The sequence below is a fragment of the Sparus aurata genome, chromosome 6 (assembly GCF_900880675.1).
Source record: "Sparus aurata chromosome 6, fSpaAur1.1, whole genome shotgun sequence".
Taxonomy (NCBI): Eukaryota; Metazoa; Chordata; class Actinopteri; order Spariformes; family Sparidae; genus Sparus; species Sparus aurata.
In genome coordinates, this window is record NC_044192.1 from 4,148,558 (window position 1) to 4,165,414 (window position 16,857).

General features: G+C 39.4%; 1 protein-coding gene across 3 annotated transcripts; it reads left to right on the forward strand.

Annotated features, from left to right (window-relative positions):
* The first annotated feature begins 1,309 nt into the window (after positions 1-1,309).
* LOC115583282 (butyrophilin-like protein 1) lies at positions 1,310-15,974 on the forward strand. Of its 3 annotated transcripts, none has more exons than XM_030419956.1 (8): positions 1,310-1,504; positions 8,879-9,184; positions 9,491-9,498; positions 10,856-10,886; positions 13,310-13,582; positions 14,055-14,072; positions 14,310-14,398; positions 15,492-15,538. In XM_030419956.1, the coding sequence occupies exons 1-7, from the start codon at positions 1,453-1,455 to the stop codon at positions 14,363-14,365; spliced, it is 744 nt and encodes a 247-aa protein (XP_030275816.1). In that variant the 5' UTR covers positions 1,310-1,452; the 3' UTR covers positions 14,366-14,398; positions 15,492-15,538. The 3 variants fall into 3 exon arrangements, with proteins under 3 accessions (XP_030275816.1, XP_030275815.1, XP_030275818.1); XM_030419955.1 differs by lacking the exon at positions 15,492-15,538 and adding an exon at positions 15,548-15,974 and having other exon boundaries at positions 1,311-1,504; XM_030419958.1 differs by lacking the exons at positions 9,491-9,498; positions 10,856-10,886; positions 15,492-15,538 and adding an exon at positions 15,548-15,974 and having other exon boundaries at positions 1,313-1,504.
* The last annotated feature ends 883 nt before the right edge of the window (positions 15,975-16,857 follow it).

The window sequence follows — 16,857 nt, forward strand, 5'->3', positions numbered from 1 at the left end:
TCTGGCAGCAGGTAGCGTGAGATTATCCGATGATGGATGGAAAACTCCACCCAGCCTCTCAGCGCACCGAAAACACAAAAATCCACCACAGAACAATGACAGACTGACTGTTGACTCCTCTCCAGTTAGTTAGAACTGAAGAAGCCTCTAAACGTCTTCAGGAAACTGAAACAGGTCCAGTTGTCTAATTCAGCACTTAGAGTTACCATGACCTGGATAACTGAGAGCCTTCAGCAAAAGTTGGATTTGCTTGTATCTTTTCCTAAATCTAATTAAATACTGTACACAGACGAGATATTTCAGGTTTAAATTAATAAACTATGTTGATTTCTGAGCTTTTTGTGATTCTGATGGCATCGACACACTTCAAACTAGTTTGGGATAGTGGCAACAAAAGACTCCACAGGTGAGCAGGTTCACTGGTAACAGGTGATGGTGTGATGAAGGCTCAGTCAGTCACAGGTCAGGTTGGACCAGGTTCAACTGTGAAACACATGACTGTATGAGTAGTGTGTGTGTGTGTGTGTGTGTGTGTGTAGTGTGGGTATCATATCCTGTTTTAAGAACGCTGCTATTTCCTCGTCCCCTACAAACGTTCGATCATGGTTTCACTGTTAGAGGATATAGAGTTACAGTGAAACGGCTGTAGAGGTAAAGTGGGTCATTTAGTAATCAGAAGGTCACTGGTTAGAACACCGGCTCCCCCAAACTGCATGTTGAAGTGTCCTTGAGCAAGACACTGAACCCCAAATTGCTCCTGATGAGCAGTTGGCACATTGCATGGCAGCTTCTGCCATCAGTGTAAGAATGTGAAAGTATTTGTGAGTCACTTTGGACAGATACGTCTGCTAAATGCCCTAAAATGTAAAAATGTAAATGTAAAACGTCTGTGAGAAATAGAAAACGATCTATCATATTTTAATTATTCTCCTGAATGCTGCTCAGTGGTTCCAACATGTTCATGCTCACCAACTGTGGGAAGCTGTGTGGTAACTGAGGGCAGTGTGGACAGAGGTAACCAACGTTAACCCCATGCAGGGCACATAGCAGGTTTTCTGACTGTTGGGTTTACCAACATTTTGTGTCTGATACTCTGACACTCCTGTGAAATGAGCTCAGGTCCTCTCCATCAACTACAGTTTCTAATGTGTTCAACTGAGTTTAAACACACAGTATTAACTTCTGCCACAAAGAATCTCTCAATCTAACCAATGAAATAAAGACAGTTTGAAGTGTTGTGAAGCAGCGTGGGAATGTGGAAGTTGTAATAGTTAAAACATGTGGCATTGACACTTTATTTCTGAAAAATTCATACAGGATGTGTTGCAAACTGCTTGCAGGCTGAGAAACCGCAACAGTTTGTGATGAACCAATCAGTGTTGAGGAGTGTGTGAAGCTCCCTCATATAAAGACTCCATCAGTGAGGTGAATCCTCAGAGGACATCAACAACTATGGAGCTTCTTCTTCTCGTGTGTCTCTGTCTGCTGAGCTGCTCTGGAGACGGTAAGAAAACTGATCATCATCACTGACACTTTGTCATTTCACTTTATTTCATCTCAACAGGAACAATGTGGAAACATGCTGGATGTTAATCAGGCTGCTTTTTTTTCTTCTTTTTTTAAAATCTTTATCAAGAAGTAAGGAACATTACAATAAGAGATTTCATAAAACAAAGAACTAATCAGGAGAAATACTAATAATTAATCATAACAGTAAAGAATAATAAAAGATTAAAAAAAGAAAAGAAAGATTATACATCACGCAGACAATACGAAGTACATAAAGACTGCACATTCATTGATAATAATAAAAAAATCATATAGTTATTGGTTAGAAATTAAGATTATACATTCATCAGGCTATCACAATATTGAAGAAATTGTTCATTTTTTTGCCTTTTACAATCCTGAGAGACTTAAGAAGATAGTTCAATTCAAGTAGAAACACCTTAACCTTAGGCGTTAATCAGGCTGCACATCGATAGTATTGATTGGATCGATTATAGAAGAATTACAGCAGAATGATGCTGAGTTTTATCTCGAGATGCTTTATAATGATGTGTCGTCATCACTGCTGTGTGTGTGCGTGTTTGTGCGTGTGCACATGCTCGTTGGGCGTTGTCTCCATCCTGCTGCAGACTCTCGCAGGTTTCACAGAAACTCTTCTGATGAAATGAAACTTTCCGGATGTTGAAAAACGCGCGCTAAAGTGCCCTCTTCAGTGGTGAGAACATGCTGTATTTTCGCCCCTGCCCTTCAGAAAGTCTGTGCACGCCACTGGACTCTTTTATCGGAGGTGAAATAAAACGTGTGTGTCTGAAGCTCCTGAACAAACTAAAGTAGTTCATCAATAAAACAGAGACGTGACTCGGATCATCATCCGCCCTGCGCTGCGTCCACGTTCAGTCCTGAAGGGGAGACCCGGTCCAGCTGGACCAGGTCCTGTAATGTCCCCAACAACTCAGACACTGTTCACACTGGAGGAGCCTGTCGATATATTAACACTTAACAATCAGTTCAACACACTGTGAGCACTTATTAAGAGAGAATCAGGAAGGACTTGATAGTTAATGAGTAACTCCTGAATCACTGTGATTTATAGACTATATAGGAGATAATGAGTTACTACAGATCAGACTGGAGATAATCAATGAATCATCAGGTGATGATCAGTTCATGAGGAGGGCAATAAAATGATCTGCAGCTATAAACGCTGCAGTGTGCAGCAGCTTTAACACCTTCTAACTCCACTGAAACCTAAAATAAAATAAAAGCCTGTTTCACTCTAAAGTTTTTAATACAAATGAAACATGCTTAAAGTAAATCTGAAGCTCACGTTAGTTCCTGCAAACTATTGATAGGAATTCCAGCTCTTTTAAGAAAGCTGGTTCTTGTGGCTCGGCCCACCAAAAAGAGCCGGGTCTTCGACTCAGATTTTGGCGCCTCAGATTTTTTTTTTGCTTAAATTAATTTATTACCAAAAATAATGAAAAATGATGCGTAAAATGAATCAATAATGTACAAAACATACATTATATCAAATGTGTATTATTTATACAGCTTATTATACTCAACATGGAACAGAGTGCTCCAAAAAATACATTTTAAAGTACAAAGCCTTTTGCACAAACTGTGCATAGAGCTCTGTGTTGTAGGTGGAGGTGGTTGTGGTGGTGTTCTGTAAACGCTGCAGCAGACAAACTGGCACCTTCAGTAGCAGCAGGTTCACTTGCTTGTCTTTTTTCTTCCCACTGCACTGATGGATGTTCAGTTCTAATGTGCCTGTGCAGGTTATCTGTAGAGCCTGCTACATGTGAGATTTTAACCTTGCATATTCTACACTCAATGTTACTGCGTTTCCTGCCGTCAGGAAGGCATTTTAGCGTGCGTTTTTCAACAATTAGGCCACGAAGGGGGGCGACCGCCCCCCGTGCACATCATTGGTGTTGTCTCAGTAGTGTCTTTTCTCTCTCTCAGTCTCTCGGTCTCTCTCTCTCTGTAAGCCCCGCCCCTCCTGCTCAGTGCCGACACACAGACGCCACCACACATCATGTAGTTGACCAATCATGTGCCGCTTGAACAGAAAAAAAAATAGAGGAACAAAAAAAAAACCAAAGGCTCCGATCGTTCACTTCAAAGAGCCGACTCTAAGAGCATCACGATTGCAAACTGCCATTCATCAAGAACTCTTTCTCTTTGTTTGTTCATCGGCCCTGTAAACAAAATGTGCATAGTTCTTAGTTTTTTTTTTATATATATATTTTATCAAATGTTTAGATCAAACACAAAACACACAGAACATAAATGACAGCAGTGGTGGTTGACACGAGCAAAATACATATACCATACAGAATGACATAATTGAAGGTAAGGAAGGAAACGAAAACAGACACAAGTGTTATAGCACTGTAAAAGGCCTTACACAGGCAATTCTTATAAAGTCCACAGTTTACATATCAGCTATGGCAATGAGAAAGGGGAAAAAAAAAACAACCCATGCTCAAGGAACAACATTATGCAAGCGCGGGGGAGTATGAAGGACGCCAGTCTATGTTACAGCACCCCCTGCGGTCTAAATCCAATGTATTGCCTGGTAAGCGGTCCAACAAGGGTGCCCATAGCTTCTCAAAATACATCACGTTCCCCTTTAAAACAGAGCTCAGGCGCTCCATTGGTAGAACTTTTAATATTTCACTATACCACTGATTGACAGTTGGAGGTCTGGGTTTAATCCACTGAAAAAGAACACATCTCCTAGCTAGCAGAAGCTTGTATAAAAGTTTTCGTTTGGGGCTTGATAGAGAGAGTCCCTCTTCTGAGAGACCCAACAGAAACAAACCAGGATTCATTTGTATATTCTTACCAAGAATTGAATTGATTTCCTGTGAGACTTTCCCCCAAAATTTAAATATTAAAGGGCAGCGCCAGATACAGTGTATATAAGACCCAACTTCCTGCTTGCACTTAACACAAAGGGGAGAGATGTCAGGATAGAAAGTATTGAGAGACTGGGGTGTACGTTGTATTCTATGAAGTATCCTGTATTGACTCTCTGTTAGCCTGTTGCACAGAAAGGTTTTGCCTACTGATTCCACTGCACTGGACCATGCATCCTCTCCAAACTCAGTTACCAAGTCCTTGTTCCAAAGACCTTTAGTTTTGTTGATATTACATGGAATAAGGGACTGTAGTCTTCCATAGAAGTAGGAAATAATTTTCCTATTTTGGCGGCACTGTAACAAAATTAAATCGATATCTGAGGCTATTGGCTGGGTTTCCGGGAGAATTCACCTTTAATTATAGGCACCCATTCATTGAACAAATATTGTGAAGAATTGAGGAGTGCGTCTTTAAGTTAGCTGCATACACTTAAACATGTGAATTTCAACAGGCGTCTGTAAATAGATGTTAGAGATGTCAGCTGTCTCTGCTCTTGAGTGTCACACAAAGGTTTGAATGTGATGTTGACTCCAAAGTGCTCCAAACGCAGACGACAAAGTAAATCAAGGTGTGTGTTGGACTTTGGACTCTTTGAATAAACTAACGCAGTAATAAATAAAATAGATGTGATCATCATCATCCGCTCTGAGCTGCATGAATATGAACTGCTTGTTAGCAACATGTTAGAATTCTACAGTTATATATTATTAGAAACTAAATGTCCATCATTGTTCCTATAAGTTCAAGATGACGTCCTCAAATGTCTCGTTTATGGATGCTCGGTATTGGCTTTTCTGCCGATATCCAATATTCTGATATTGTCCAACTCTTAATTTCCAATACCAATATCCCCCGATACCAATATATGCAGTTTTTTGTTACACCAAAACTGTTGGGTAACAACAAAACATATCTCCTATTGTGGCAATAACATATTATGCCTGATTTTATTGTGATGCCCCACTGGATGCATACATAAATGCAACATGGCTTTCCAAATGTAAGCACTGTTCAAGAATGAAGTACAGCCAACACAAAGTCCTCATCCTCACCATTGTGCAGTCAAATTCAACATGCTAACCTGGTTAACGCTTGAAGACGCTTATCTGTAGTGAAGCTAGTGCACACAGCACCAGAAGTTAGCTTCTCGACGTGGCTGTAAACGATACTGTACAATTCAGGTAAGCACTGGTCTGAGAAATACTTGTGACTGGGCATAACGTGGCTCAAGGAACTCCACAAGTTTGGTGAATCCGGCATCTTGAACGACAGAAAAAGACTGGTTAACCAGTGCGATATACTCCAGTTGACTCTTTAAGCGACAACTGTGTGGGTTTTTTTCGGTGTCGGCTGTTGCTTCTTTTCATCGCTTTGCTGCACAAATGTAGCGTGTAACTTTGCATGATTCTTCTTGAGGTGGGTGATCAAATTTACTATTCATAGGTGACACTTGGAAATAGTTCCAGACATCTCATGCACTGAGCGAGCAAGCTTGTTAGCCACCGTTAGCAACCAACGAGTCTAGCATGTGTTGTTGTTGTTATAGGCAGTGCTGGAGAGTAACGAATTACATGTAACGACGTTACATAATTTAATTACAAAATTTACGTAATTGTAATCCGTTACATTACTGGGAGAAAATATGTAATTAAATTACAGTTGCTTTTGGAAATTTCAATGATTACAGTTAGTTACATTTTAAAAATCGCTGCAAAAGCTCGGATTTATCAAGTTGTTTTTCGCTCCCCTGGATTCATGTTTGTTTTTAGTTTTTTTTTTTCATATCAACATCCTCCTTCCAAAACTGACGCTTGTGATTGGCTCTCTCTGGTCATGTGCCATTCGACTCAACCGACAAACCGTACGGCGGCAGTCAGAGTCAGCAGCAACAGTGTCGGCGGCGCACAAGATGTTCCTGGGCTGGAAATACAAAAAACACTTCATACAGACAGAAACCAGGCTTCCCCTGTATTACAAAGGTGGCTCTCTTTTAACCCGGCTTGATCACCATGGTGACTTATGCTTAGCTCATAACCTGGTCCCGACCAGGTTCTGTTCAGAGTTTAATCATAAAATCGGCTATAAAAGCACCGCTGTTTCACGATTTAACTCATTTACAGCTGACGTCACCTTTACTTTGAAAGTCCAGTGGAGCTGGATCAGAACATTTGTACGGAGGGAGAGATCGCGCTGATCCGCTGCTGTTTACTTTCTCTCTGAGCGTCTCTACAGATGTTCAGCTGAGGGGATACGCTGCTCAGCTGTTGATCCGACTCGCGTCAGGAGGTCATTTATTAGGCTGTAGCCTATTTACTTTTATATACAGTCAGTCACCACTGAAAGAAGTTGTGCGCTCGCAGCAGGACAGATAATTTAACTTAATGTGGCCATGAATAAATTAATTGTTTCGCCTGTTATGTGTTGCCCAAACGCAAATCTTGAGTAGGTCTATGCTGTTTTCTCACATTTAAAAAGGTCTTTGTACAGAGACAACATGAGATTTGCTTGTACCTACAGCACCTAAAAAACCCACTGTAACCTATTTTCATACGCTCACCCAGCCTCGCTTTCAATAAAACACACACTGGCATTTTATAATTGCGATCAGTGAAATATATGAAAACAATATAAAACACAGTTTAAAACAACAGTTGTTGTTGCTCTAAAGCTTCATATTTAAAAGCAGCTCAATGTAGAGCTGTCAGAAATTAAAATCAGCCTCCTCTTGTCATATTTGCAGCAACACTGTTGCTTCAGGCTGTGATCAGGCTTTTTTGTATCGCTCATACTCTCTCCATTAAAACAACCTGCTCCTCTTGGCTGAAATCAGCCCGTTGTCGCTCCGTTTAGTGAGGAAGTGAGCCTCCTTCGCAGTACAGGCCGACTCAGGTCAGACTCATAATATATGGTTAAACCTTTGAACTGAAAGGTTTATCACACTATAGGTCTTAAAATGTGAAAATGGTTAGCAGTTGAGAGATTTCATTCAAAATTAAGAAAAGTAATCAAAATGTAATCAAATGTAATTAGTTACATTACTCTGAGAAAGTAATTGAAATAGTTACACTACTATTACATTTTCAACAGGGTAACTTGTAATTGTAACCAACTACATTTCCAAAGTAATCTTCCCAACACTGGTTATACGTCATCGAGCACGCGCATGTAAACGTCCCATGCTGCGTTCATGCAGGCTCGGAAATGCTGAAACCTACAGAGCAAACATCGGTTATAAAGAACCCAATACCGATAATTCCTGATATCACATTTTTAAGTCAATATCGGACGATAATATCGATTTTAGCGAACATCCCTCGTCTCGTTCAGTCCACAACACAAAGATATTCAGTTTACTGTCACAGAGGAAAGAAACAGAAAATATTCACGTTTAATTTAACATTATTCATCATGTTGAAGTGAAGATTAAATACATAAATCTTCATGTGAGTTGAGACTCAGAGATCCTGAAAGTGTTTGGACTTGTTCTCTTTTGATCACAGCAGCTGGAGGTCTGATAACTGACTCAGGATCAGCTGGGAATCTGTCTCAGTGGAGCTTCTAGTTTATTGATTATCAGCAACAGATTCATTTGTGACTGTGTGTTTATTTGGGTATGATTATTTTATTTATTACTTTATTATTTGTTACCAAATGTTAAACCAGATACGTGTGTCTTGTTGTCGTCCTCCTCTCTCTACCACTCACAGTTTTTATCAACAATGTAGTAAAACCTGTTTGTGTGGTTTTACTTAATCTGGGTGAGAAATCATCGTCCGATAAATGATAAAAGCTGCCAAACCAACAGGTTCTTTAAATGTTTCCTGGTTCTTGTTTCCTTCATAATTACTGGAGAGCAGCGACCTCAGAGATCGAGCTGTCAGAGTTCACACAGAGAGAGAAGCAACTTTCAGCTTTGTCCAATAATAAGTCAGAGAAACATCAGTGAACATAATTCTGTTTAAAAACATAATTCTGTTTAAAAACATAATTCTGTTTAAAAACATAATTCTCTGTCAGGTGAAGCTTTAATCTGATGTCCTGAGAAAGTTCAGTGAACACATTTGAATGACAAAGTGAAACAACATGTGTGTTCAGCTGTGGAACAGGATAGTTTGGTGGTTAGTTGTGTCTTTGAATCCAGTCCAATAAATCAAGTTCTGACATGAATAAAACTACAACTTCTCCTGGTGTTAGAAAGTGTTTCCACAATTCAACCGAAAGTAAACAATCTGAAACGCTCTATAACATAATTGGTTTCATCTCATTTACGATCAGCTTTAAATAAGGTCAGTAAAATATGTCAGTACAAGCTCGACACAAAATTATCATGTTAGAGGAAACAGGTGTTTGAGTTTTTGTTGTGTAAAGTTGTTATCTGACTTTGTTTCCTGATGACTCTGCATGTTAACATACTGAGTAACATGTTTTTATCTTCCAGCTGTCAAAGTGGTCGTGGATCAAGACAGTGATGCTGTTTTACCCTGTTCCCCCAACCCCAAGGTGGACCTCACAGGACAGGTCTTTGACTGGAAGAAAGGCAGACAGGAAGTGTTCATGCATAATTCAAACGACAAGACAACTCAAGGTCCGGACTTCATAGGTCGAGTCTCACATTTTCAAGATCAACTGCAGAACGGCGACGCCTCCATAAAGATCAGAAAAACAAAGATGGCCGACAACGGGACCTACAGCTGCATTTTTCCACATCTTCAGAGTCAAACATTCTACATTACACTTGTGGTTGGTGAGTGCTTTCATTAAACATTTAAAGATGTCGCTCATTTACTGCTGCGACTGGTTCCAGAGTCCCAGATGGACTTTTGTTCAGTGGTCAGAATCCACATCTGGCAGGGCCTCGAGCCCACAGAGCTGCAGCCACATCTGGAGAGACCACCTCTGTATCAAACATGCTGATATCAGAGACACACTGCAGATTATGTCTCTCTGTACAATGAAGCTTCAGCCGTCTGTAGGAGATGAAATATGACTTTTACACAGTATTACCTGTCTGTTTCAAAACTATCTAACATGTGTTTGTTTTGCCTTTCAGATCAAGTCTTAACCTCTTGGGGTTCATTTTGATTTTGTGCGTCTCTGCCTCTTAATATTTACTAATTTTAAACAGTTTAATACAAAAACCAGGAGCAGCTGATACATGTCCACTACATCACTGTAAAGCAAACACTCTGAGGTTCATCAGGTGTGTTGATCTGATTTAAAGCTCAGAGAGAGTTGAACTGGAAAATGATTCAACAGAGAAAAAGTCAAAGTTTTCTTTTTTCGTTTGTTTCATTTCATTTGCTAAATTAAATTAATAAGTAATAATCTGGTCCATCAGGCTGAAATTCTCAGGATCTCTCCCTCAACTTGTCTAAAACGTCTGAACCAAATTGTATGTTGACAGACAGAAGAGGCTCTGAGATATTTTAGAAAGTGCAGTACAGATTATCTCCAGCAGATGTCCACAGAGCTCTCTAAAACTTCTCCAAAGTTACCAAATGATGATAATAAATCCCTTTAAGATGCTGAAAAATGTCCCTCAGTGTTAAAGTCGACGATAAAAAGATCTTGTGAGTGTTTAAATAAAGATTTACATATTTATTATCATTGAATCATGTCTCCTTAAACATATAAATAAAGTTTCTCTGTTATGTGGGTGTCCCGCTGCCACAGGAAGTCCGACAACATTCACTTCCATATATGGTCACACAGGTGATTTAATTGGCTGCTGACTCAGAGTGTTTTCACGGTGCTGACTTCCCATTGGATGAAAGCAGCTGTCAATAACTCACACGTGGCCCTCGCGTACAGATGCTGTCCTGTGATTGGCTGATGGAGTTAAAAGACCGTTAGGTTCGTCACTTTAGGTCGTAGAAAGATGCTGATTGGTTGGTTTTGTTCCGGGGCGTTTACTGATGTCAGAGATACTGAACATCATTGGTCAAATCTTCTGTCGATACTTTAAATTGATTAAAATGAAGTTGTTCGGAAAGTTTGACGAGCGGCGCTAAAAATAAACGAGCGACACAACCGACTTTTATTGTGGTGGTTTTCAGTTCCGCTTCCGTTTAACCAAGCTGGATTTAATGGCTGGACTTTTGTCTTTAAAACGAGCCGCTGTTCGTCTATAAATGTCTGTTTTTACACCTATAAATACAGTTTAACTGCGGCTACACAGGCTAGCTAGTAAGTAGCTAACTGTTTACTGCCGTAAAGTGAGACGCTGCTGCTGTAATGTCGTAAATCTTTATTTTAGGTTCCTGAATGTGTTGATAAAAACGAACCTGTGAGCTTTCAGATGAGGTGTAATATGTGTGTGTTGACTTCTGACGTCAACATGAAAATATGTTTTATGTTTATTTATTAATTTTACACGTAAATATCGGGTCGCGTGCATCCTGCGCACCTTATAACATTAAGAGACAGAAGAGATGAAATCATCCCAGGTGAGTCCTGATTCTAATGACGTCACTCTCCACCTCTCACTAACAGTAAACGGCTGTCATCAGCTCCACAGGCCTCAGTATCATTCAACACACTAACATCTGTTGAGCTGTTTGTGATGTTGATTCAGTCTCATTGTTAGTTTGTGTTTGAAATTGCATGTGTGTGTAGTGTGTTGGGATATTGAGAGGCGTTTCTAATATTTAGTCCACCCTCACTTGAAATAATTAAACTATAAAAATAGAACATGACAGTTAAATCTTTCACATTGTTTGTTGATTATTGAGCAGCATCTTAACAAATTGGCAGCCTGATAATATATTTCTTAGTAACACAGTTCAGTCCTGATGACACATCAGGTGTGTTGCCTTTGACACATTCTGTCTTTACTTTATTATAACAGTTTTTTAATTGTAGCTCATAAAATGTGCATCTGGCATGATATGTGTCAGAATCTGGCTAAAATGGGAAAGAAGTTCAAAATGTTAATGTGTGTTCATTACTGAGTTAACAGTTAAAGGTGGTGTTGTACTGAACTACATCACACTGAGAGGTGTTTCTGTTTTTTTGTCCCTCCTGTTTACTAACATGACGGGATCAGAATATCAGAAATATTAGAGTTCAGAACATGACGTCACTTTACTGTAATGAGCCTTTAAAACCAGGAAACAGTTTTGATATATCACCATGTGAGAATATCAAATATCTAAAACAATATATATTCTCATATCATGATCACAGTTTATATTGTTTATGTTGCTCAGCCTACTTTAGATTGCACAGGTGTTCCTATTAAAGTGTCCACACCCAAACTATGTTAACAGAAGGAGACGAGCTGTTAATGATCCTGTGTTTCACATTTCACAACACATTTTCTTTATTATTTAATGTAAATAGAAACAAAGTTCACATGACGTCCGTTAATGTTTGATTTTTTTTTTTTTTTTACGATGTGTTTATTGAGTCTTACATAATAAAAAAACCAAACAATACTTCTCCATACAAAGAGTAATTACAGATAGAAATATACCACAGAACCGTTACCCTCTAGCACCGAGCCCCAACAGATGGACACATGTGTTACAAGGCAAAGAAAAACCAACAAAAAAGGTTGGGTTGATAAAAGAAGACAGAAAAAGAATAAATAGATAAACAAGCAAATACATTGATAAATTAATAGATAAAATAAATAAATAAATAATAATAATAAATAAGGACCAATAAAGAAGCACAAATATCTAAGTTGGAAGGGAACACAGTGATCAGACATCTCAGCTGTTGACATCAGACAGGAAGAGATTCCAGGTCTTCTCACATGAGACAGCATTACCAATCAGGGTCAGTCTGATTTTTTCTAATTGAAGAAAATAGAGCACCTCCTTCACCCAGTTTGTGTAGGTAGGTGACTCTGGGGATTTCCATTTTACCAGCATCTACCTCCTGGCTAGCAGAGTTGTGAATGCTATAATGTCCTTTTTCGTTGGAGAAAGTGAGTGGGAAAGGCCAAACACCAAACAGGGCAGTTAAGGCATTGGGAGTCACATCCCTTTCAGTTACCTGGATAATGTGCTAAAGATCTCAGACCAACATCTAGTCAAAGAGGAACAGCTCCAAAACATATGTGAGTAATTTGCTGTGGCTTGTTGGCATCGTTCGCATAGAGGGGACACTGTATCAAAAATGTTTGCAAGGCGAGCTTTAGTGTAGTGAGCTCGATGGAGGATTCGACATTGCATAAAGCCGTGTCCAGCGCAGATTGAAGACTTGTGTACTCTTTTTAAAATTTCCTCCCAAACATCATCTAGAATCAGCTCTCCCAGATCTGTCTCCCAAACTGTTTTAGGTACAGTAGAGGAGCCTGGACGAAGGTTATAAATATTTAAATAAATAGAAAAGAATGCCCCCTTTAATGCAGAGAGAGGCTTCAGAAATATCTCAAAATCTGAGGGCTTAGGAAGAGCAGAGAATTCTGGGAATGAGCTACAGACAAAATTTTGAACTTGAAAATGTCCTATGGGAACCGAAAATTGATTTACCAGTTGTTGGAAAGAAGAAAAAATACAATCACCATACAGTTCTCTAAGAGTTTTTATGCCCAGCCGAGCCCATATAGAGAAGGTGCTGTCCAATAACGATGGGGGAAAAATAGGATTGGAGAGGATGGGAGTCAGAAAAGTTGTAAATAGTTAGAAACTGTCAGTAGAAGTTAAATGTGTGAAATATGATCCTCTGTTAAAGAATGGTGCGAGCTGTAACTGAGCCTCATCAGGATTTTTATCACTTCTTGGTTTCTTGTGTTTTTCTTTAATCTTAAACTCGCTCTGATCAACAAGCAGAGATGTGATGAACAAAAAACATCCCAACATTACATTTCTGATGCTGTGATTAAATCTGATGTCATCTTTTGTTTCCATCATGTTCACAGGTGCTTCAAAGCCGTCTGTCAAAACAATTAAAACAGATGATGGGATGGTGCTGCAGTGTGAAGTTCTTGGAGCTTCTCCAAAACCTAAAGTGGAGTGGAAGGACGGTTCTGGAAACATCCTTCCTGTTAAAGATCTGAAGGAAACAGAAAATGGAGGCCTCTACGACATCGTCCTTCAAGCTGCTGTAACCAAGAGCGACGACTTCCGCTGTGTCGTCACTCAGGAGGAAATCAGCCATCAGACTGAAGCTGAGACCTACTCTTCTGTCAACGGTGAGATCATTCTATCTTTTATCTTTTGTTCAGACTGAGCACAAAACATCTACATCTAAAATGTTTCAAACTGTTATGTAAACACTTCAGTCATTTTAAGTCTTGTTGGTTAATAAGGTTTCAAACATATTTGCACATGTTCAGAAAAGAAACCAAAGCATATTATGATGAAGACGTCTACACAAGTCAAAAATGTTTGAAGCTGAGCATAAAATTCTCTTCGAAAAAAAAGTGATTAAACTTCACCCACAAACTCAGTAATAGATTTATAAACAGCTGCTGCAGCCTGAACCTGATATTCTGTCACATTTAACTTCCAAAAGTGAAACGAAAATGTTTGGGCCAAGTTAGAAATGATTATCTTTTCTTGTGCCAGTGAAGAGAAGTCATGAACAACAACATTGTAACATTACATTTATAATCCTGTGGTTGTCCTTTATAACTGATGAATCACTTCCTGTCATCCTCACAGGTGCAGCTGCAGGACCAGGTGAGATTCTTCCTCCTCATATTGTTTCATTCAAGTCAAGTTTTATTTGATTCCAAACAACATCATCTGTGTTCAGACCGAACATCCAGACATTTTATAACAATATCTTCTTCATTCTTTAAGTGTTTGGATGAGTTGTTGTACCTTTAGTGGTTCTGTGTGGGCTGTGAGGTCCAGTCTGCTGCTCATCATCTGCACTCAGGTTCTGACTCTCACATTCACTTTCACCTGTTTCAGGGTCCAACACTGGACTGGTCACGTTGTGGTTCTTGGTGTTGCTGTTGTTGTTCTAGCTTTGCTGCTTTGGAAACTCAATCATAGGACACGTAAGTTTAAATAATGTATTTTATCAACATATTATTGATGAACAGCAGTGGAGGTTCTAGACTAATTTTACTGATAGGGCCAGTGTTTAATCAGATGGGCACAATAAAAAACGGAAACAAATTATATTTAAACATTAAATACTTTAATTTTGCGTTACCTTAAAATCATACAAAAGTTTATTTTGTACATAAAGAGTGCATTGATTAAAACAATGAGGTAGGGCCATCAAAAATCAGAAATTAAATACAGTAGGACGATGCTGCAGGTGGGCGTGGACCTCTGACCCCCTCATACCAGTCTGGCCTAGAGCTCGTCTCCTGTCCTCCATCAGAGTGGTTGAGAATATGAGAATATGTTCAACTTGGGCTGCACTGCTATATTGTTCTTGGACTTGCTGATATCTGTGGAAAGATGCAAAGTAAACATAGAGCACAACTATAAACAACATTTATTTACTGTTGTATGCATCCATCCATCCATCCACCCATTTTCATCCGCTTATCCGGGGCCGGGTTGCGGGGGCAGCTGCCTGAGCAGGGACACCCAGACTTCCCTCTCCCCGGACACTTCCTCCAGCTCCTCTGGGAGGATCCCAAGGCGTTCCCAGGACACGCTGGTTGACATAGTCCCTCCAGCGTTTATGAACCTGATTTTCTTATCGGAGTGAGGAACAACAGTAACACGGTTACATGCAATAAATCACTTTACGGGATGAAATCGTTTTGTTTACGTTCACTTCTTGCACCAAGACATCAGTAGCTCCTCTCTTCAAAACTTGTTGCTGCCGTTCTCATTCTCATCTTACATCCTACAACGCAGTGTTTGGATGCGTCGCTCTAATTACTCCATATTGAACGCTGAGTCACACTAGTTCCGCTTTTTTTTAAATCAATTTCTTTCGTTTTCATTTTATCATTCAGTCAGCTCAGGTGGCCAGGGACATTTTTACAGGGTTACTGGCCCCTGTAGGCTCCCATGTAGAACCGCCACTGATGAACAGAACCAGAACTCATTCTTTATGTATCTCATGTTCAGAGTCTTGACAGATGTTTTATCTCTCTGACATTAATCATTCTGTGTATTTACACTAAGAGGACGATCAGGTCGGTCGGACTTTCTTCATTGTAACTTTGTTTTGTTTCCTGCAGACGTGAAGAACAGTTGTGCCAGAAGTGACCCGGATCCAACAACAACAGAACCACTGAAACAACCTGATCCATAAAGTATCCAGCTCTGCTTGTGCCGTGAAGTTTTCTGCTGTGTGTGTTTCCACCATGTTGGATGATGTGAAGACATTTTGTCTGCTCTTCTTTTATTTCAGGCAGTTTGAAAATTAAAATGTTTTTTAGGTTAAAAGTAATTTCAGGTTGAGGTTCAGAGTTAATGTTAGTCGATGTGCATGTATCTCATTAACACGACCTCAATCTGTCCCTGAACTAAACCAGCTGTTTTTATAAGATGTCCTCATAATCTGTAACTTATCCAGAAGTATTGAAAAGAGTATTATAACAGCATGTCTGCTCCATCAGCTACAGAGCTAACTTACAATTAATATACTAAATATAAACATATTCAGTCCTCGTCTTTATCTCACAGCTCTCAGTCACAAATAGTGTCCAAGTCAAGTGTCGGACTCAGAATCCTGTCAGAGTAAAAAGTCATCAAACCAACATCCACTTCAAGCAGCGATTGACCGAAACAGAAAGTTCACAGGGTTTGAACTTCTCTTTAATTCTGACCAACTTCTTCTTTGGAGAATTAACTGTTTATCTCCATGAACCAACTCATTATATTCACATCATGTCGTCACTTTGCATTTTCTTTTGTTGCTTTTCTACAAATTGCCTTCAGATTTGGTTCGACAAGACGTACAAACTAGTTTGTCCAGATCTGAGCTTAGTTTAGCTTCCTGATTTTAAATATGCTGTTTATCTGATCTTTCCCACAAATCTGACCTCGTCTAAATGTTAACCATGCTGTAGTTTCCTGGACACAGGACGGTTGAACAACATCTGAACCCGACTCACTTCCTAAAACCAACAAACCAACATTCACATCCACTTCAAGTAGTGACTGACCAAAACAGGAAGTTCACAGGGTTTGAACTTTTCTCTCAAACTGTATTTTAATTCTTCACACAACTTCTTCTTTCACGTCTCGTGTTCAACAGAGTTCAACTTACAGGAAAGATTGTCTGAACGTAGTCGCTGACTCTGTTATTAATATTGTTGAGGACAAAGACGAGCTCTTTCTTACGGAAGAGGATTAGGGCCACATGTGAATTTTTTTTTTAGTTCTGACTTTAATCTCAGAATTCTGAGAAAAAAGTCAGAATTCTGAGATTAAAGTCAGAATTCTGAGAAAAAAGTCAGAATTCTGACTTTATTCTCAGAATTCTGACTTTAAAGTCAGAACTAAAAAAAAAAATTCACATGAGGCCCTAATCCTCTTCCGTACT